The sequence below is a fragment of the Anopheles coustani genome, chromosome 2 (genome assembly GCF_943734705.1).
Source record: "Anopheles coustani chromosome 2, idAnoCousDA_361_x.2, whole genome shotgun sequence".
In the NCBI taxonomy this organism is placed as follows: Eukaryota; Metazoa; Arthropoda; class Insecta; order Diptera; family Culicidae; genus Anopheles; species Anopheles coustani.
Genome location: NC_071289.1, coordinates 21,439,185 through 21,460,869, shown reverse-complemented (window position 1 = coordinate 21,460,869; position 21,685 = coordinate 21,439,185). Strand labels below are relative to the sequence as shown.

Sequence of the window (21,685 nt, the reverse complement as noted above, 5' to 3'; positions counted from 1 at the left end):
ATACCCTAACGGACGAGGCATTGCCAATCCGGGAACTGTAGCACCGCACACATCCAACCGACGCGAGGCACGAACGGACACGATGAACCCCCCCAGGGTGACGTTGAAATGACAGTCATACCAAACGGGCAATCGATCATCGCATCGAATGATGCCGGGTTAGCGAATGTGTCGGCAGCAGGATAATCCAGGGACATGACACACATTTTGTAGCATTTTGTCACACAGCCACACAGGCAGATGGTGGTAGGTCACGCAGGGTGACGGAGCAAAGATAGCAGCAGCGGGCAGGATGCAATGGAAACGGTGAGCAAAGAAAGAGAGCATAAGAAAGGTATCGATTAAAAACGTTGGAATCAATAATTCAACGATGATGGAAGTAGAACACTCTTCGGCTTGGCCGGGTAAGGGCCACACAAAAGGACACCTCTTAGTGAGAAGGAAAGCATATCAGGTCAAAAAAAATCGGTCGTTTGATGGAAAACACGTCCAGTGGGGGAAACTTTCAGCTTGGGAAAACAACTTTTAATGAAGAGCAGTTGTATGTTTATTTAAAATCTAAACGAAATAGTAAATTTTTTACATATTTACTAGCCATCTTGCAAATGGGATAAATATTGATTGAATAATAAAAATGGCTATATTAATTTACAACTATTTCGAATGACCTTTAAACAATTAACTTGTTAAAGTACTAAATCGGATTATTTAGTTTTATATAAAAAATCACAATCTTAACTACGTCTTTGGTAAAGCTAACGCCAGTTCGTATACTAACGACTTTCCCCTTGGATAATGGTCTGCTTATAGCACAGAAACATTGTTGGCAAGCAGAGCAAGACCATAAAAAGAAGAAAGAAAATAAACAAACAAGCAAACAAACAAATGATCATAAGAGGCACCAAGAAGATCCGAAACACAACGCGTCCAACCGACCATAAACTCAATTATTACGCGATAACTGCCTTCGATACACACATATATATTTTCGCACACGTGGGACAACCCTCATCAACTACCACGTCCACGCCTTTTCCTCCCCCTCCCCATACCTTTCGTCCCCACCCCCGGTTGCACTACTTACAGGACGACTTGGTCGGACCGGATGACAACGCCGACAGGGGCTTCAAGGGTCCCAGCATGGGCGGTAGGGTGGCGTAAACGTGCGTCGGCTTCGCGTTCGGATTGAAGTTGAACTTCGACTCCAGCTCCTTGCGCGGCGTGGCCCCGATTTCCGTCAGCGGCGTCATGACGTTGATTTTCATCTCGTGCAGAATCTTCTCCACGTTGCTGCCCTGTTTGTGCGGGGTTGAAATATCACTTGAGTTCTGCGGTGTCGGTAGGATGGTTTTTTTTATTGTGTACGTATGCTCGTTGAGTTGAATGTATGTGTGTTTGTGTTTGTATGTGATGAAACCGATGAGAATGTTGCACCCCCATTGCAACGGTCAAACAGATGGACGCAAAATGGCACAATCGAACACATGTGTAGAAACGGGAGCGGGAATAAAGTAGATAAATAAAAGTAGAAAAAATTAGAAAATAGAAACAAAGTTTTCCTTCCGTGCTGTGGCAGATGGAAATGCAGAAACATTGGCAAGACACAAAAACACAAAAGCTACGAAAGTCAATAAAAACTAGTGACAAATTACTTCATGCACAAACAAGGCGAGTTAGGACACAAAGGATGGTAAAGAGTCGCAAGAAAAACAGATGCTCTAGAGTGCTGGAATGGTCAACGGAATGGGGAAACTTGTGATACCATCAGATTCGAACCGAGAATCTTGTCACTTCTCGTAAACAAACTTTCGCTGGGCAATGGTACTATGGAACTATGGAGGTTGAAAAGGGCAACCGGAAACTTCGGTCCGGATGAGGAAATTAGTTTCCACACACAAGACATTGAGAGTAGAACCAACGGAACATGTCCTTTTCTAATTAAACAGGCGAAGATACACACTTCATTTGGCTTGAGGTGAGAAAATTGTTTACTTCACTAAAGCAGACGCACTTGTTCTGATTCACTACCATAACCTACAAACATTTAACAATTTTTCTAGTGTATTTTTTATGATGGACCGAAATAATAAAAAAAATAACGGACATGTGGATAATACAAAGTTACTGAAAGGAGGAGTTTTTATCGAATGAAAAGAGGAGAACATCTACTAATGCGTACTACAAACAGACAATTATCGGGATTGAATATCCAACCCCACTGGTGGGCGTTCGATCGTTGGAAAACAAAACAGTCTCCGAAGGGAATCAAACATTCATGCAGAGATCAATGCACGAAGGGACCGACGTTCTAGCAATGGGCGATTATGCTACGTTTCGTGCGTTTTTTTTCCCTCCAACCGAGTGAAACAGCCCGTCCACCAGAAAGTGTACGGGTGGAGCGAGCGATGGATGCAGTATGCGGGTGGGTGTGTGTTTGTGTGAGCACAACATGTGTGAGTAAAATAAAGGACATAAAAAAGAGGAAAACTAACTACTCTAGGCATTTTTGCATTTGCAACCTGGGGCAGTCGGCCGTTGGGCATTTGCGAGGGTAACTTATCACCGGCGACGGATGGTCCCGTGGTGGTGGCCCCCGCACCGATGCCACCACCGGACGACGCCGACACACGGCCGTTCATCAGCGACGTCGGCATGGCTGTGGGAGGTCCCTTCGGTGGGAGTCCGTGCACCTGGAAAACGGAATGGAAAACGGGGCGATGAAAAATGATGCTACAAATTGGAATGGAATCGATGTTGGAAATGATTGGGATGCTAGTTTGATGTGAAAACAACTTCTGTTGAACGGAAAATGATGACCGCTTGTATACTTAGGATTCATGTACTTTTAGAAACTGTAGGACAAATTTTATTCATTTTACAATATGGCTTGTTTGAGCTGGATTGAACTGGATTGAAAACATCCAACATGGAATAAAATACTACAGCGATACTTCTATCATCGACGGGAAATCGAGTCCCGAAAAGAGTGATTAGGAATGACTACAAAGATTTGATTCCCTAATCAGGATTGGAATTAACAACGAGAGTGAGTTGGTAAAAAAAAGTAACTAGAAATATGTTAAAATTTACATACTTGCGCTCTAACCTATTTACTCTTTGTGTAATTTATGCACCTTTTCCGGGTTTTGCGTGTTTAGGATTTACATCCGTGATGCGACTTTTTTATAACTATGCATAAACTCTTAGGGTTCGAATCCCGGCTTGGTAATTCAATCTTTCAATTCAATTCAAACAAGTAATAATGGTTAAACTCTTAGCTAGGAAATCACACAATGTTTAGGGGATTACAATTACAATTTTGTTTGATTTGTTTTAAATTACACAAGAGTTACCAATGATTGTTCAGTCTGATTGAAATTGACTCAAAAAGAATTATTATTCCCATCTCTAAATGTTTCCATCATTTTCCTCTCGATTGCACCTTACCTCATGTTTGGTGTAAGAACCGGCATCGGCGAACGGGTAGTGTCCTGTCCGGCTGGCACTCGAGGACGTCGTCGACGTTGACCCAGGCGGCCGGCCATTAAACAGCATCCGATTGTCGGCTGGCTTGACAAAGTTGGCGTTACTATTGCTATTGGTACTAGTGCTATTGCTATTGATTTTCGGCGCAAGCGACCTGCCGGTGGGCAGGCTGGCGGGGCGCAGGGGCGTCGAGGGGTTCGGGCTGGGCGCGATGCCAATCACTTGATGCGAAAAGGATTCCAGGATGTGCTTCTTGGCTACCTCGAAGTTGCCGAGGCGCTGGGCGATCTGCATGTCCCCCTCGGATGGACTTTGCTGTGGAGGTGGTGGAAGAAGAGAGAGGCGGTTACAGGATTGTGCCAAAATGTTTCGTAACCTATTGACATTTAATTAAATTCGTACGGCCGGACGGGTGGGTGCACACAGACGGACACAAAAATGCGGGAAAATACGGCAACTCCCAAGCTTTTCCCCCCGATGAAACAATATTCCCCCCAAATTTGAAGCCAAACAAGCTCAATAAAACAAGATACGCGAGGTGAAAGAATAAATAACTGTTTCGAATTTCATTCGCTTCACGCTGGCTAACTAACGCAAACAAACCCTCGGAAAGCTAGCTAGTAAATAATTGTATCGTATTTATCGCCCATCCTAGACGGACCCCTCCGACGAGAGGCCCGTGATTGTGCATAAAAGCATATTTTCCATCAATTATTCATTTCATTCACAAGCACCAACCCCCGAGCGTGTCACATTCGATTCGAATTAAACATCCTCCCCCCGGTTGTTTTACTTCCGCACCTTTTCCCAAACTCCGGGTCCAATCTCGAAGGAAACAAAATATCGTGTTGAATAATCAATGCAATGAAATCAATTAAATTTTTATCATTATCGCTCGCTTTATTTCATTAAATGATTATCGTGCTTCACTTCCAGCGAGAGGGTGGTGAGAAGTGCTTCCGAATGAGTAGGTTCCATTTACCTCCCCCACCCCCATTCCCCCACCCCCATTCCCCCACCCCCATTCCCCCACCCCCATTCCCCCACCACTCCTCCGAAACGTGAACGCTTTGGTGGTGGAGATAGTGTACACATGAACATCACGGCGACCGTCATTGGTATGTTTGCAGAGGCGAGCACATGCATGCTTGTGTGCGGCGCGATGGGCAGTACGTAAATCCTCTTATCAGTTTTCCCACCCACCCGGAGGTGTTTCCACATCGAGGGAAGAGCATCGTTATGTAGTCAATAATCCTTCGGGTCGGACGGGGGGAATCTGCGGATTCAAGGGGAAACCCTTGAACTCATGCTGACTCGCCGGAAATGAACCTGTTCCGCCGAACGGCCGGTTGTGCATGCGGGGCAAGTAAAAATGAAAGCCACAACAAGTGGAGCAGTGAATGCTATGATTCGTATGTTGATGGTGTGTTGTGGAAAAATACACAATTTTCGTTTTTGGCCATGATCGATTCCCGAACGGTTCGTGATCGAAGTTTTTAAAGCTGAGAGAGAAATAATTGTGGTTATTATCATAATCAAATTCCACAAAGTCTAAACCCAAATAAAATGACAAATTTTCGTTCTGGATTGTGTATCCTGCCGTATCGAAAACTATACATACGGTAACGTTTCAGTACACAAACCTCAATGGAACTCAAAAAGATGCGCGAATTCTTTCGAACGAACGAACGCGTTCGCTACCGTCTTAAGGTTTATTTCTGTCTTGAAAAAAAAGTGAGTGAAAAAGGTAAGCAAACGCGACGCACGGCAAGCTTCGTCATCGCGAGAAGCAACAGGTGCCGGAAAATGGCACCATCCATCGACCCACGCGCTTCTACCCCTCCCTACACCATAAGATGATGCACGGTCCTAAAACTGAACGAAGGCAGATACAATCCACACACATTCACGCACCGACTGGTAGTCGTATTGTAGAGGAGAAAGGAAGCCGTAATCTCAACGGCGCAGCCAGAACATCCAGCATCGGGAGAAAACCGCCTCTCGCACACACGCCACCCACATGGGGGTGGCTTGGGTGAGAGTTTTTAATGGCTCACAAGAAGAGGGAAAAAAGAAATTTGAACCACACTTCTGAGGAATTCCACACACGATGACGAATATGGAAATGTGTTTAGCTGCTTTGCGTTTCTTTTTCAGTATTACTGTTCAAAACGGCATTGTTGTTAAGCATATTGTAAACTGTTATTCAAAATAAAATAAAAGACTGAGCTGAAGTGGAAAAGAATACTGAACGGAAATTCCGTTCTAACTGGAAATCATTTTTAGAACTTATTCAATGATGTGTATGATTCATAGTATAGTATCTCTCTCTCTCTCTACAGCACCACAAACTTCTTCTTTTATAACTTACTAGCTTATGTGACCGGTTATACGGACTGAACGATTTCTAAGGTTGGTAAGGAAGTGTAAATCTTTAATCAAACATAAAATTTATCACTTTCGAGTCATTTTTATCAATACAGTCCAATCGCAAATCAATCTTAACCAGATTTTAAATTATAGTGCATAGCACATGTCCTTCTGTTTCCACGTAGAGACCATCAGAGTGAGTTCTGTATTGTGTTTTGGATGTTTTGTGCATCTGGCGTGTAGTAATCTCAGCAAAATGATGTGATCTGAAGGTAAATGTTTTTTTTTGTTTTTGTGTGTCACTGTGTGTTACATGCGTTTGTGTTTTAATGTGTGTTCCGTTCCGAACTATTTGAAGATCCGTGCATCCAGATAATCGAAAAGCCAAAATTAAGACAATTCGTAACGACTTTTCATTGTCTAGAGTTGTGTTTCCGCTTCTGTTAATGTGTCAAATTTGAAGAACCTTGCGTTGAAATTGTTGCAAATAGAAATTTGTTTATGCAAATATTCTTCCATTTTCCTTAAACATGTTTTCCAAAGTGAAATAAAGTTAACTCCATTCGAAATCCGGACTTTTTGAGCTACCCTTAAAAGACGAACCAAGAACAACGAACGTTTGAATGCACTTGCTTGTTTTTATGTTTTGAAAATTACTTGGCCATGTAAACTGCATTGCTGATAATAAAAATGCTCAGTTTATTGGTTTACTGAACTTAATTTCTTCTTATACAATGATAATTTCACTATAACTACATTCAAAAAGGAGTACAATAATTAATTTTACCACATAAACTGCAAAACATGGAAAGCAATTAAAATGAGCTTTTCGAACGCTTTAGTATAGCTCTAAAGGGATAATCTGAGTGGTATTATAAAGTAACCTCAGCCTCCGATGCTCAAGAGCGATCTATAAATCCAATTAAACAAGCGTTTCAATCCCTAATAGTTTCAAAACTACGAGAAGAAGCTCACACATTCTGCATTGCTAATGCCCCGGAAGATGCTTCCAATTCGCATGAAGTCTTCTTTTGGACGGTGGCGTCATCAACTGCTACCATCGCCTGCAGCGACGAACAGTACAGAGACACATTGGGCGAAACATTGCAATGCACTTAAACTGCATCGGAACGCACGGCCCCGAGAGGCGTATGTCGGTGGTATGCACCGAGCAGCCGAACCCTTTCCCAAACGCAACGGACAAAGAAAATACACATGAACAGGCATACACAGACAGGCACAGGTGATTTACGGCGCATCGTCAAATAAGGGCAACGGTGCAGTGAAGTTGGCTCCTGCAATAGCTACTGGCAATTGTCTTGCAGCTGATCCTTCCCTCCCTGCACCGTTCCCCACTGTGCGTCCTGTAGATGCAATAATGCAATCAATGCACCTGGAGAGCTAACAACCTTCGCGGCAACGTAGGTGCAAAGCGCCGTACTAAGCTCCCGTCTAATCCAACTGTTTTGGGACTTGCCCGAGGAACTCATGTTGAAGGTGTTTTACTAACGTGCCGACAAGGATACACAAAAGGCAAGCACATGTCGGCAGAGATTGTGAGTGAAATGCGCGGATTTTCACGGCCTTGTACGCAGCCCCATGCAGACGCCGATATGGAGGATTAGAAATTTGGAGGGAAAATGCATCACAAGTTAAGTGGAGGCACCTTCAACGGAATGTTTTTAAGGGGCGCTGGGGTTCTAACCATTAAATAACCAAGAGGGTTTGGGTTTACGTGAGTTCTCGATAAAGGGGGAATGTTTTAAAACATTTAATATAAACAGTCCAACAAAAGACCCTTTTCCTTAAATTGATACTGCTCCATTACATGGCATATGCGGGAGAAAATACAAGACGCCACCTCGGAGGTTAAATGAAACATTGCTGCCTCTTGTGTGAGGTACTCGTGAGGAGGGGCCCATGCCACATTTGTTGTGGGGTAAGAAACGAAGGTTGAACTTGATTTTTCCCCCATCCTTATATATCTTTTAAGGTTAGTCTTTATTTCTGTCCCCAGCCCAGCACAGAGAGGCGCTATGCAAACTAAGGCATAACTTTAAACGCCGCACGAAAGTTCGTCATTTGCTTCGCGGTTCTGACCTAACGACCAAACAATGGATCCGCGCACCATAAGTCTGTGTATGTGTATGTGTCTTTCTGAACTCTACTCATCGCATTATCCATTCTGTTTCCAGCAGGTTACGTTTGAGTTAACTGCTTCCGCCAACCGGCCACCTTTTCCCAGCGCGATTCTAGCATGACGATTTTTCTAGGAAAAACCCCCACGGTCGTAATGTTAATGACATTGACACTGCCGGCTCTTCTACCGCTGCTGCTGCTGCTTCTGGCTACTCCCCAACGATGGAAAACGCGCCTGTGCTCGCTTGCACGAGTGCGCGCGCGGAAAAAGAGAGCGCGAACGTTTTCCACGACTTTTCCCCCCACGACGTGCCCCGTGTGTTACAGGAAAAGCACTCTTGCGATACCCCAATTCGGAGAATCCACCGGGAAGAAAGGCTGGCGCATCGTGAACCGTTTTGCCAAACGTTCGACGGAGAGTGTCGGATCGATTGGAAAATGGATCCCCTCATCCCCCCTCCCGGTATGGCGTAAGGATGTCCTCGTTTTTTCATCGTTTCGGAAACACATTTCTATCGGATCGATCGAACGGTGGGGTTTGTTGCTACGATTGATACCGTTCGGCGGACCGAGGGTAGAGTGATGTTTTCCCGCCATTTCCCATGCACAACCGGTTGCCCGTAGATCGTTGGGGTTGTTTTTCTACTTCTCTCTGCGTTGGGTCTAGGGCAGATATTTTCCGATCCGGTTCACTCTCTGTTACAGATGTGCTGGCGAGTGAGACAAACCCCGAAATGGTACCCTAAATACGTTGCACCGGGAAAGCATTCTCTTCACCATGGACCGAAACAAAACAAATGAATCCCGAAGATCCATGGAAGTGGAAAACAATACCGAACGAAATCTGCGACCAACGTCGTGTGCGTCGGAGAATGGCTCTCCAGCTTCTGCCCTCGATTGCGTCGTCGGTTGCTAATAAATCTTCCCCTCCCTCTCCCTCCCCTCCCCCTGTGTGTTGCAGGAACGAAGTAAAGCCTCGGCGAGAAATTTCCACCCGCACCTTCTTTTCGACAGTGCGTTTGTGATTTATGCTAAAATCAATTTCTTCACGTCCACCCGCGACCCACGCACGGAAGCTGTGGTCCGTTTTATCGTATCGGGAGGACGAATCCAAGGCCGGGTAAATGTGTGGCCGCCAGTTCCGGTTGATATATGGGCCCGAATAGGAGAGGCAATCGCTGGTTTCCGTGTGGGTTTGATTTTTAAGCGATAACCGCGCGTTGTGTATGCGTTTCGGTTTCTACGTTCTCTTCACGGACACGCAACATTGTTGCAAATGGCGGGCAATGGCAAGGGAGGAAGGAACGAGTCCTCTTGGGAATGAGCACCCCTCCTACGCGTTTCGAGCGGTTTTCCACCGATTTTCCACAGCTCCTTCCGTGTGCGAACAATGGAGGCACAATGATTTATGCGTGGAATACAATATGTGTATCGTTTCGCTTATGACCCTGGACAGGAGCATCACAGAGAATGTCTATAGCCCATACCACTCGCTATGCTTTTAAGTATAAGCATACTTTACGCAAAAACGCCTCCTGCTGAAAGACATGCTGTAGACATTGGAAAGGACCTCTTCTCCAATTGCGATTCATAAATGAGTCTGACATATGCGCTTTTAATACTGGCAGCAAAAGAAAGCACTCCGTGACATTGTTTCATACTTTTTATTTCAGTGGGGAGTGGGAGGAAAATAGGGAAAACTAAACACGAGTGAATGTGTAGCTTTGAGTCGAGCTGGTCGTTCCTCCCCTGCCAGACAGACGTTTGTTGCGAGCACAAGTTATGCTCGAGTGAAATGATAAAATCTTGCGTCCAAACCCGTGGGAAAATGGGGACCACAAAGAGGGAAAATGGAGGGATGGTTTTTCCTTTCATAAAATAAAAACGATAAAACTTCACTTCACCGGTGGAGGAATCTCCGACGGCGTGTAGTTCATTTTGCAGTCCACCCCGAGCCGGAAGGATGCGCGTGAGAGTAATTTAACCGGAGTGTGCAGAAAAGTACGGAGAAAATTAACTTGACGGTTGCGGAAAAACGCGCGAGCGGTAGCAAGTGTCAGTCCAGCAGGGTCCCTTGCCTTCTCCTCCGCTAGCCAAAATATTCGAAAGAGCCGAAAGAAATTGCGCTGGAGCGCTCGTGGCCCGTGCCATCTTCATTGGCGTCACGTCCGAAGCCTCGGATACACCTGAACCCCGGCGAGAGGAATTTTCCCAACAAATCCACGCGGAAAATGGCATCGGCCAGCTCCGGGGAGGGGCGGAAGGAGACAACCGTAAGGTAAGGTAAGTTTAACATAGTTGTGGTGGTGGTAGAACGGGGCAGAAACCCATAAAAGCAATCGACACAGACGACCCCCCGTTGGGTCGTGAAAATTACGACTTTTTCCGTGCGACTTTGGTAAAGCACACCACTTTTGGCACCCCAAAATGGAGGGGGAGGGAAAGGTGAGAAGGACCCCCCGGAAAATCGTTCCAACTTCCACTTGAGTTTCAACAGGGCTATTTGCGGAGGGAACATATAAATTACTCAACTCAACACAACCTCTTCCGGTAGGAAAGACAACTTGAACCGTTTTAACATGTATATGCGCTTGTATGGGATCAATAGAATTTCTGAACAAAACATTGTTCAACGAAACAGGCAACCGTTGCATGATCGTGGAAGAATAAAGCCACGAATTTGGGTCACCAAAAAGATCTATCAAACAAGTCAAAACGGAGCTCAAATGCTTGCCAACAAGCAACACGTTCTTGGGCTCGCTTATATCGTTCGAAATTAAGCCCACACTTTGCAAATACAGCAACACCTTGGGAAACAGCAACAGTGATCGAGAAACGTCATTTATTTGACTTATCTGGCAAAGGCGTGAGGAAGTTCCCGTGTTTCCTTGTACACAGAGAGATACGACAGGTTACAGGTTTGTTTTGTGAACTGCAGGAGAACGCAAACGTTTGTAGATGATGAGCTATGAGGGGCTTGTTACCATGTGATGCAATATAAACAATTCGTTCGAGCAACGATAGAACCAAGTTTATTCCAAACAACCTTCAGTATATCGGCAATCAAAAGCTCAATCCGTTGGGTTTGTAAAAACCTTGTGTACATTTAAAACTCCTTATGCCCTCATTAGACGAGGACTTAAACTTTAATTTTTGCCCAGAATTTTACTGTCAAAAACGGAATCAGGCATGCTCAGTTCCGTTTTTGAGGAAGGAATGTTTTTGTCAAACAAGATTTGACAGAAAAAGTCTGGACAAAGATGACAGCTAAAGTCCTCGTCGCATCAATTTCAATCTCTAACGCATCTAAGTTTGTCTGTAACCCATCAGCGTTTGACTCGTATTCATCAGGTTTTGTTTCAAATTTTATTATTTGGAATGAATGTAAATATGATTATTGTATTATTTCTTGTATTACAAATAATTTTGCAAATCTCAAAACAAAAAGAAAAAGAGGCCAAATTGTTAATGAATTTCAAAGATTGGTACTAATTAAAAATGTATGGCAGGGATTGTAAACAAATAGAATATATGACATTTGACAGGTATAAATATGAGTTTATATTCCAGAATTCACCGCTTCTGTGTGGATTTTGAAAAAATGTACTCGAAAAATCGATACAAAAAGTCACTGTTAAAGGCAAAAGATAGTTTGAAGGCACCAATAAGTGATTATTTATTGTTGTTACAGTATAATTGTCTAAGAAAAACCAGAATTACCTTTCTCTATTTTCATGTTTCTCACAAGAAAAACAAAACTGATGAATTAAAGACACACTCAGATGCTTTCGTGGCAAAGTTTTGTGGCAACGGCTGTTACCTCTCATCATTCGAGAGCTTTTGCTGCCAACATCCAATGCTTGCACAAGCTGTTCGTGTCGATTGAATATCGAACATTCAGCTTAACAACACACCATATGGCGCTGGGTTTGTAAAACTCGTGGTTAAACGGTAGAGGAGGATGGGCTCTCACCGTTGTATATAGACTTGGGCATGTTGTTCAATTCTGCACAAAATAAAACGCTCTTACAATGCAAACAATCTGACTACCGTCGCTAACAACGGGAAAAAGCTTGCATTCGATTCCCTTAAGAAAACTCTGAAACATTTTGCGGGCAACAGAAACATGAACGCAGAAGTGATTGCGCGTCCAGTTCTATTTTCTTTCGATTTGTATCTCTCGCATCGTTGGCAGAAAAATGCTTCCAATTTCGGAACGGGAGTTACGAAAACAAAATATTGGCAGTTCCCTTTCTCCGGTACCCTCCCTTAAAATTTCCTTTTTTCAGCGATTGCAAAATGGTGTACCCAAACCGAGGAGAATCTTGCGAACTACTGTCCATCGCCAGGGGTCGTTCATTAGAACGATGTTTAGGGTTTTTCCTCCCTGGTTCGTGTCTTTCGAGCGAAGGAACTGATTTTCGTACGTTTGTGCAGTGTTGTCTACCTCGTTCCGAAAGCCCTTCACCGACGACGACGACGACGACATCGACAAAGCGCGATCTACGGTCCTCCGCCTCCGAAAGTCTCACTCTAACGAGGACAAAGAAAATTCCATCCGATCCGAGGAACGAATAACGAAGAACAAAATGACACCAAAAAAGAAACACCACTTCCCACTCTCCCGGTCGGGGACGATGGTAAAGGTAAACAGGAAAAATTTCTTGGAGAAAAATGGGGCAGCGGAAAACGAGGTGTTGGGTGGGGTGAGCCGCTTTCCATCGCTTCACCTTATGGCCACGTGGCGTTGTGTGCGGCCCGGCTAACGAATGCACTTTACTTTTCGCGTGCACCAGCTGGCGCTGAATGCGGGGTGAAAATATCCTGCTCACCGGTTGTGCTCGTAAAATTATAGTACATGGAATGTTTTCCAAAAAGAAAAACTACGAAATAAAAATGGTGGATAGAAAACGGCGCGCTGGCACAATGTGGCTTGGAAAAAGGAATCTCCTTTCGGGGCCGCTGGCTCCGATGCGCGTGGGAATGGTACGTCTTCAGCCAGCCAGCTAGCTAGCTTGGCTCGTTGGTTCGCGGCTCGACTTGTGCCTGATTCTCCACCGCAACCCCTCGGACCCATCGTTCCCCAAACATTAACCGACCCCCCCCTTTTTTGCATTGGGTCCATTTTGTGTAAGCTTTTTTAATTTTCTCCATTTCTTCACATTTTCCAGGTCAATCGCATCCTTTCGATTGCATTTTCCTCGCCCATAGTCCCTTGGCGTAAGCCTTCCTCTTCGTTTGCGCTGGGAGCGAAAATGTGATGGGATGGGAACATGTTCTCCATTGGCCCGTATTGATGTACAATGAGCAACGTTTTTGTCCTTCTACGGACTACGGCTTTTCGCCCACTACGATCGGTGAACGCTGGGCGATGGAGCCTAGATGTGTTCCTCCATGTCCTGGCATTGCATACTTTAACAACTCATTTTACTTGCACTACCAACGTTTGCTGCTGATGCTGCAGAGTACGGTAGCCGCACTTTGTCTACCACACCGATATGAAGAAAATTGAATTTTAATTAATTAGAAGACTAATTAGTGCACGCCCGAGCGAACGGGTGAATGGGAACGGACGCGCTAAAACAGTATCAAACACGACCGAGATACCTCAAATACACTGGAATGCAAAGGACACGGCGGCGGGTCGATGGGCTGAAGAGGAAAAACTTTGGAAAAGCAGCAATAAAAGTGCCTTGAAACAGAAGACAAAATATGGGTTGGGGCTGATTTCTGGATGCAAGGCGCTTTTTCATTAACTTTGTATATTTGTAGTTCGATACTGTAGGTGTTGTTTAAAGTGACACAAAAACAGCATTTGATTAATGCATGTATTTTTCAAATGGCACGTCAAATCCTCTTTTTGAAATTGATCCCCATTCGAGGAGAATTACTAAGCTCGACTGAGAAAAGGTATATTGTATGTCCAGATTCGAGATTCGAACCTACGGTTTGTAGCGTAGTCTGTTCTCACACTACCGCTACGCCATCAGTGCCCCCATTATCAATACGCATTAGTTTGGATAAAAAATCAGAAACAGGCCATACAAATATTGTGCCACGAAAATAGTTTCATTTATTTTCTTGTTGCCGTAATAATTTGAATCGTTTCAACGAAGGCATTTTGTGAAGGCATGGGGCATGGTTTACGGTTATCACCCAAACCTCCCTCCCCAGCTAAAGTGGGGGTGCACGGAAAAGCTCTCATCGAATCAATTAGCGACACAATAAAGTTCACCGTCAGCCGCCTCCGTCGGTTAAGTAAAACAATTACGCTTTCGAGTTGTCAACAACTCAATTAGCGGAAACAAATGGAAGCTCTGCCGAAAGCGACTGCATCGCAACAAAAAAAAAACCCAAACAAACACAGACACACACACATACATCTAACATGGCACCACAAAATCGCCACCTCACATACATCGATATTTATGTGCGCACGTGCAGAGGCGGAACATCGGATTGATAGTGGCACCGGTGGTAGCATAAAATAAATACTTCAATGAATCCACTTCCAACTAACACCACCACCGCAAGGGTGGTGCGCCACACTCTTTCCCCACCCGTTCTCACATGTTGGTCAACGATTCATTGAACCGAACGATAAATAAATCTGTCGACAACAATCGGTGAAAAGTTGGACTGCGGATGACTGCGGCATCCAAACCAAACGAAAAAAAAGAAAATGGTGGAAAAACTGGGAAACGCTCGTCCACATATCCTCGAGTGAAAGCACACGCGACGGGAAGAGTCCTTTTAGTTTTTTGTCCGGAGGAAAATCAAACCAGCACGGATGGACACACTCTGGGAGAGGTCTGGAGGAAAAGGTTCGCTTCATACCATCATCGTCGATCGATATCAGCCCTGTCCACGAGCTGACGAAGACGAAATTGACGAACGTGTATGAACATTTTACTTGCGTTCGGTTCCGCAATTGAATACTGTGGAAAAGGACACAAGACTCTTAATTGTATCGAGTAGAATAACAACAAAGAATGAACCATCAACGAGGTCCGTTTGGACTCCGCCGGGTTTAATGAATGATGGAGTAACGTTTATCTAGATCTTGATCAGCTCATCAAATCTACAAACGATGCACACACATACTGTGCGGGTCGTTAGTGTCTGACCGGCCCGAAGGGACTGACGACAATTTCAGTGATTGTAGAGAACTAGAGTTGAGTGATTCCAATTCAGAACCATGAGTCTGAGTGATTTTTTGCATCGTTTTAGAGATTGATGAATCATTCAAAGAGAGATTAATGAATCCCAAAGATTCATTAATGTTAAAAGCCCAGAAAACTAAAGTCCAAAAAGTGGGTGGAGGGACCCTTTTTTGTCGCTTGATCCACGCCAACGAAAGAATCAAGAAAATTCGTGGAAGATTCCTAAGAGATTCGTTAACGTTTGGAAATTAGAATACCAAAAGAATCATGCATCAATCTAAAAGAATCCTAGGTGAAAGATTCATATGAATAAATCTCACTTAAAGATTAACAAAAGCACAGCACTACAGGGACCCGATAAGAATCTCAAATTACTTTTAGGGAGGAGAACAAATGCGGTGAATCAATTTCCCTTTCGGGTAATGAAGGGGAGTTTTCGGTAAAAAAAAACATATACTAAGGAACTAGCACTTTACCCTTTCGAACTTAAAAAAAGGCATCCGAGTTTTGATTACCTTTCGACGTACTTAGATTTTTTTTCTTGCTTAATGCTCTCCACAAAACAGTAAGTATCTCATAGTTACATCAAAAGTACCTTCTGATCTCCTTTTTATAGCACCCTTTTTACAGCGTGTTTTCCCCACGGTAAGAGAGAACAGAATAGTGCAAACTCATCCCGTGTTTGGCATGGCCGTGGCGTTCCTAGAGACGCAAACCCACTTCCAGAGCGGTTTGACGATGCGGTGCATCGCTTGAACATCGTTTTAAATTTGCACAAACCACAACCGACGGGTGCAGGGTGGTCGCGGTGCGGTGCACGACGGGGACGGCCAGTCATCCCGCAGCTACCACATATCATGCTACGATACACACAGACGCGCGTACACATCAAAAGCATCGGCATCACAGGATGGATGTTCTGCTCGGCGAGCGAGTTGAGTAACCTTCGCCCACCTACGGGGCCGGCTGTCGATATCGACCGAACCGAAAGGACACGCAAAGGTGGGTTGTTGTTGCGGGCAGAGAGGAGAGCTGATGAAATGGTAAACATTCAATTACATTCACCCGATGGTTCGCCCCTATCCTCCCCCACGGAGCCGAAGGAAAAGGACATCGCTGCGTCCGACATATGTATGCGTTCACCGATAAATAGTCAACCCGAGAGCGTGCGAGAGTTGAAAGGGTGAAAATTGCATTGAACTGCTCACGTGAGACTCCCCTCCGGGCGGGTTTTCATCAGTCTACTATTTCGACACCGTTTGAACCCTTACCGGAAGGGTGTAATGTGATTACTTCAAAATACAAGTGAAAGAGAAAAGAACATTTATCATCAAGTACGATCCTCCACAAAACAAAAAGTTGTCGACATTTTCGGATTGAAATTAATTAAATCATTGTTCATCGCGTGCTTCTTCAAAGATTTTATCCGGTTTCAGATAATCCACTGGTTTTTTTTTTTGTTGTAAGTTAAACACCACGCATGGGAACAATTATCAGTACCGGGACAGCTTTTCGATGTCTTCTTTCCTTCCTTTAGTGAAGTGCAACAAGTGGAACCGGGCGAGTCATAAAGCTTCGCTCCGAACAAGGAACCAACCCCGGTGTGGGGCTTGAACCGGACACAAATCAAGCGGAAAATCTTTCTCCCCTCGCCCGTTTAGTGTGTTTTATGGTTCCGCTTCGTCGAAAGAATGCTGCACCATGAGTGCTTGTTCCATGTCCTTCGGGCACACACACAAGCGCGTGCGGCGAGGGGATGATTAAATAAAACGTATTTTATCCTTTCACAAAGAATCGATAGTGGTTTGCGCCAGCATTTCGCTTGCCTCCTCTCTTCCACCGATGCCACCCCCCCCCCCCCCCCCCCCCCCCCCGCAAGCGGCGATCTTTCCCCCTCGAGTGCGGCCTGTTTCAATGACCTGCCGCGGCAATTAGCCAGCCACGAGGAGAGTTCGTTCGGGAAATTGACATCGGCAAAAGTGCCATCGATCGATTGGTGTCGCATTGATATATTGCAGCGAGTTGATTTTCCGCCACAGATATTTATTTTATTTTTATTTTTTTTTGCATTTTCTGACAGCCGGAAAACCGTTCGCAAAACGATTTGACAATCTCGAAAACGCACGGCCATACGCTCGTGTGAAATAAAGTATTTGTGTCAAATACAAAAAAAGGACAAAACATGCAATCATTTACATCCTCCGCCGATGGTTTTCGCATTCCTCTTGGTGATCGATTTTTCGATAGTAAATTTACTGAAAGCTCGCGGAAAGCGATTGAAATACAATCGTTATGGATTGATATATTTCTCTCTTTGTTTCCCGTGGGACGAACGTTATTGGCATTCGCAAATCACCGGGCAGTTTATCAAGGGATGAAACGGGATTCGCTTTTAATAAATTCATTGCCAATATGCGCATTGGAGACATAAATTTATGATTAAGAAAAAAAGATGTACAGATAATGTATGCAATAAAGGAGAAGCCAAATTTAAAAATTAATAGAATATAAGAAAATAACATAGATGATAGACTAAAGAACATGACAATCCCAAAATGAAACTGGAAGCCACGAACGCTTAATCCGTGCGGCAACAAATGCATTAAATCGCATCCAATTTGTCATGGCGCAACATTAAAGAAGAAAACCCAGTTTGCACTTTCTTTCTTGAGCCATCCTGCCGGGAGCCCGTTTTTCTCGCGCTGTTTTAAAAACCGCTGCAACGCTGTTATCAGCTCACATGCCCCGTGAAACGTACGTGAGGTGACACTGATTTACGTGAGCGGTTCAAGTTGGTATATTAGTTTTCGGGTTTACGAAAGGAGAAAAAAAAACTGCACAAAACACTGACTTTTGAACCTATTGCTTCGAGGTTCCTGTGCATGCGAACTTTTCCCGGCCATACGGACGGAGAGAACAACCTTCTCTCTTCCCCAGGAGAGCGCATGAAACCTATCGGCGGAAGTAGACAACCTTCTTGTCGAGTCCTTTCATGTGTTACTCGCACGAACGGAATGTCAACGAGCTACCGAGGAAGAGCAAACAAAAAAAAGCAAACGAAGAAAACCCATCAGCAACCATCGTTCGGGTGCAGAACCGGAGCACATCGTCGTGTAAAGTGTGGTTTTCCGTTGAGCTTCAGGCTTCATCAAGGACATTGCTCCCATGGTTTCCTCTTCGTTTCGTGTGCTTACTTTACTTGCCAAAGGATAATCCTTTTCCGACGAAGAAAATTTCCAAGAAAGGAAATGTTCGCTTGCTCCACATTCTACTCCCGTGGGAGGTATTGTGGGGGAGGAGGGGCGAGGGGGGTGGCACGTGGGAACCATTACACCAATTGTGATCCATAGCTTTTTTTTTCGTCGGCGGAAGGAGTTTAGGATTCGTTTAACGTTTCTCGAGCATCTTAAACCCTAAATATTCTTTAAGGTATTTCACCATCGGTCTTTGCGATAAACCCGATACTGTTTGGAGAGTTGTTTTCTAGTTGGAGCTGGAATTTTGCAACTCGAACACACGTGCTTGCGTGCGTGAATTTAGGCACGCGCCACATGCACAACGGAATCAGTTTCTCGAAACGCGTTTGCCTTTTCCAAGCGGGCATGACAAATGTGTTTCGAGGTGGTATCTTCCTTCTTTACCGGCAAGGTTTGAGTAATAAACCATTTTTAGCATCGTGAGTGAGTAGTGTCATAAAAATGCTGACTTTACACAAGTTAAAGATGTAATGAACCATCCCTGTTAGGAACAATACAATGAAGAAACACAAGTTTAAAGCGATGAACTCCTCGGTGACCTACGGCTTATTTCGAATGTAAGCCAACCAACGGTTAACGAGAACCTTGTTAAACCGTTCGCGTTTCCGCCAATAAAACAAAACGTGACTTATTTCCACTTGAGCTCGAAGATGACACACACGTGCGGCACCGTTCAGAACCGGTTCCAGTGGAGTCGCACGTTTTGAAGCTTTCCCAGCACAGAGCGATCATGGGGAGACTTAGAGTTGGGAAGGAAATAGTATCAATCAAATTTGGCTTTTAAGCCGCTATTGAGTGTCTTTTAGCTCCCCAATTGAACTGCCATCATTACAATGATGGTTAGGTAAAAGAAAACTGAAGCCCTTTTGAGTCTATCCAAGTAACACATGGTACTTATGCTTTCTCTAAAGGGAACCACACATTTTAAATTTTACTTTCAGTTTTATTATTATTTACGGGACGTCAAGCAAGTTATTTTATACAAAGCATTGCAAAATTCAAGGAATTATCATTCATTCCAAGTTTAAATTGCATCACATCTTCCCGAAGCATATGGCGTTACTGCCCGCGGATCGATAAACCCGTCGCCGTTACGGAGAATAATGGTTCCGGGAGAAGACGGCATGCCTCAGGGGGGGAAAAAGGCGAAGAGCAAAACGACGAGCTGACAGAACGAATTTGGTAAAATTATGCTAACACGCAAAATGTGACGGCAATTAATCTCTTTTGCCTTCTGCAGCACTCTCTTGGCGCTTTCTCCGGTTTTCCTTTCCGCGCGTTCCGAGCTTACCGGCCACCGACCGGTACACCTGTTGTGGGCCGGCTGTTTTGCAGATGTTGCCTTAAATTATATCATCATTTTCATTTCCATCTCGTCCTCAGCTGGCACCATCGCCCGAAAACTGGTTTGCCCAACGGTTTGGTTTTGGCTGCTGCAAAGCGAGTGCCAGGTTTCTACCGTCTCTTGACCAAAAAAGGTCATCCTAATCGTAAAAATCGTACAGGGGGGGTTCCGGATGGGAGCAATTTGGAAGCGATTTGAATGTGCGATCAAGAAGAAACAGCGAATCGAACCCGATACGAAACGCAACGGTTTGAGAAACAAATACACTTGCAAAAGCAGTGTCATATCTCGCATCAGGTTATCGATAACGTGCGATTTTGAGCAGGGCATTGCAAGTGGGTTCTTATCGCATCGACTTCATCTTCACACTGCTTGGAAATAATTTTAAGTTACTGGGAAAAACGCCTTTAAAATGGGTTCCAAGTTCTTTCATAATTAAAGAAATATTTAATAAATGTATAGAATACCCGAGTGCTTTTATTTCAGTGCACCTCTTTGGTACAATGTTAAGCTCAGAGAGAGCTGATCAAGAAGCAACATTGGTGCCACCTATTAACACCACCCTGTCACCCCTCTGACTACCAATTTATCACCCTTTCTGAAGAACTCTCACAAATGGTTTACCGCATTTCATACGAGTCTAGGAGGAAAAAAGAAACCGCTACGCTAAACACAAAACAAAGGCAAAATAATCGCGATTTTCTAACGATTTACCCGGCGGGCGCCTCGGGACTTTATCTAAATGGCGACCGATTGGTGGTAATGAGTACCGGCACCACCGTAGATTAGAGGAAACGAGCGAAACGGGTAAGTGAGGTGCAAAGAAATGCTTCACACACATTTACGACGCCACGGTCAATGGGGTGTATGTGAAGTGGCCTGCAATGGACGAGCATTCGAAAGGGCACCGATGCAGCTTCGTCAAGTCTCATGTCTTCTTTGCTTGTTTTGCTCGTTTTTCGAATGTGAAGATGCTTCGTTTTCCTTACTTTTTTTAAACAGTACATTCGAAACCGAATCATCAAGGAGATCATTTTTTGGTCTAAAATAAAAATGGCCAATGTGAAAATCAATTTAATCTATTGAAGGATATTATCGAATAAAACACAAACACAGTTTAGTTAATAAACATGTCGAAGAACATACAGAAATGGAAATTAATGAAGCAAATCAAATGAGAAGTGAATTATCCATTTGTGTTGATAAACTATCACTTTGAACTCAATCGGAAACAAAAACATGTTTATGAACATTTAAGTAAGCTGTGCTCGCACCAATGTTTTCAATGTTAAACATTGAAGGAAAAACAAAACAAAACTCAACCAACAACTATCAGGTTCAGCCAACCGAAGGCCCGCGACCGCATAGTGCGCCACGTGAGGCCACTGTACGATGCCACAAAAACAACCCTTATTATTACAGCGGACATAAAACCGATCCGCGCACCAATACTGCCAGACAAGAAAGCGACGCAAGAAGGGTAAATGACGCAAGTCGCACCCTGTAGCCATTCGAAGGCGTCAAACAGCTGTATTTCAGTTTTCCGCGAGTATTCTACGCCAATGGCGGTGTGTGTAATAGGCACGGCTTGCCTTGCATGTCCGTGTGTATGCCTGTGGTTGCGTGTTACAGTGCCGAGGGGGTTAGGTACGCCGCTTGATTGTGCAAAAGTGATGACTGCCGTGACAGCCGAAGGGCTCATCAGCAGGATCATCGGCTTCGTGTGGCCATTACTGAGCTCGGGTCGATTTCTGTTTCGTTAATCGAAAAGCTAAATTATTGAGGAATCTTCATTCTTCCACGAAGCAGGTTGTTGCGAGAAGGATAACGCATTCCAAGCAGCACTGGGTTTTTAGCATAATGATAATTCTTTGCACTCATTGAGCAGGGAGATCATCATCAGCATGGTAATTTAATTCACATAA

General features: G+C 44.3%; 1 protein-coding gene across 1 annotated transcript in view; it reads right to left on the bottom strand.

Annotated features, from left to right (window-relative positions):
- LOC131264072 (uncharacterized) overlaps positions 1–21,685 on the bottom strand; it is a gene marked incomplete at its 5' end in the record, with an annotated part of 52,708 nt that overhangs the window by 7,832 nt on the left and 23,191 nt on the right. Inside the window, 4 exons of the mRNA XM_058266361.1 lie at positions 5–35; positions 1,085–1,328; positions 2,493–2,690; positions 3,448–3,801. Of these exons, the coding sequence (XP_058122344.1) occupies positions 5–35; positions 1,085–1,328; positions 2,493–2,690; positions 3,448–3,801 (827 nt within the window). The remainder of the gene's footprint in view (positions 1–4; positions 36–1,084; positions 1,329–2,492; positions 2,691–3,447; positions 3,802–21,685) is intronic.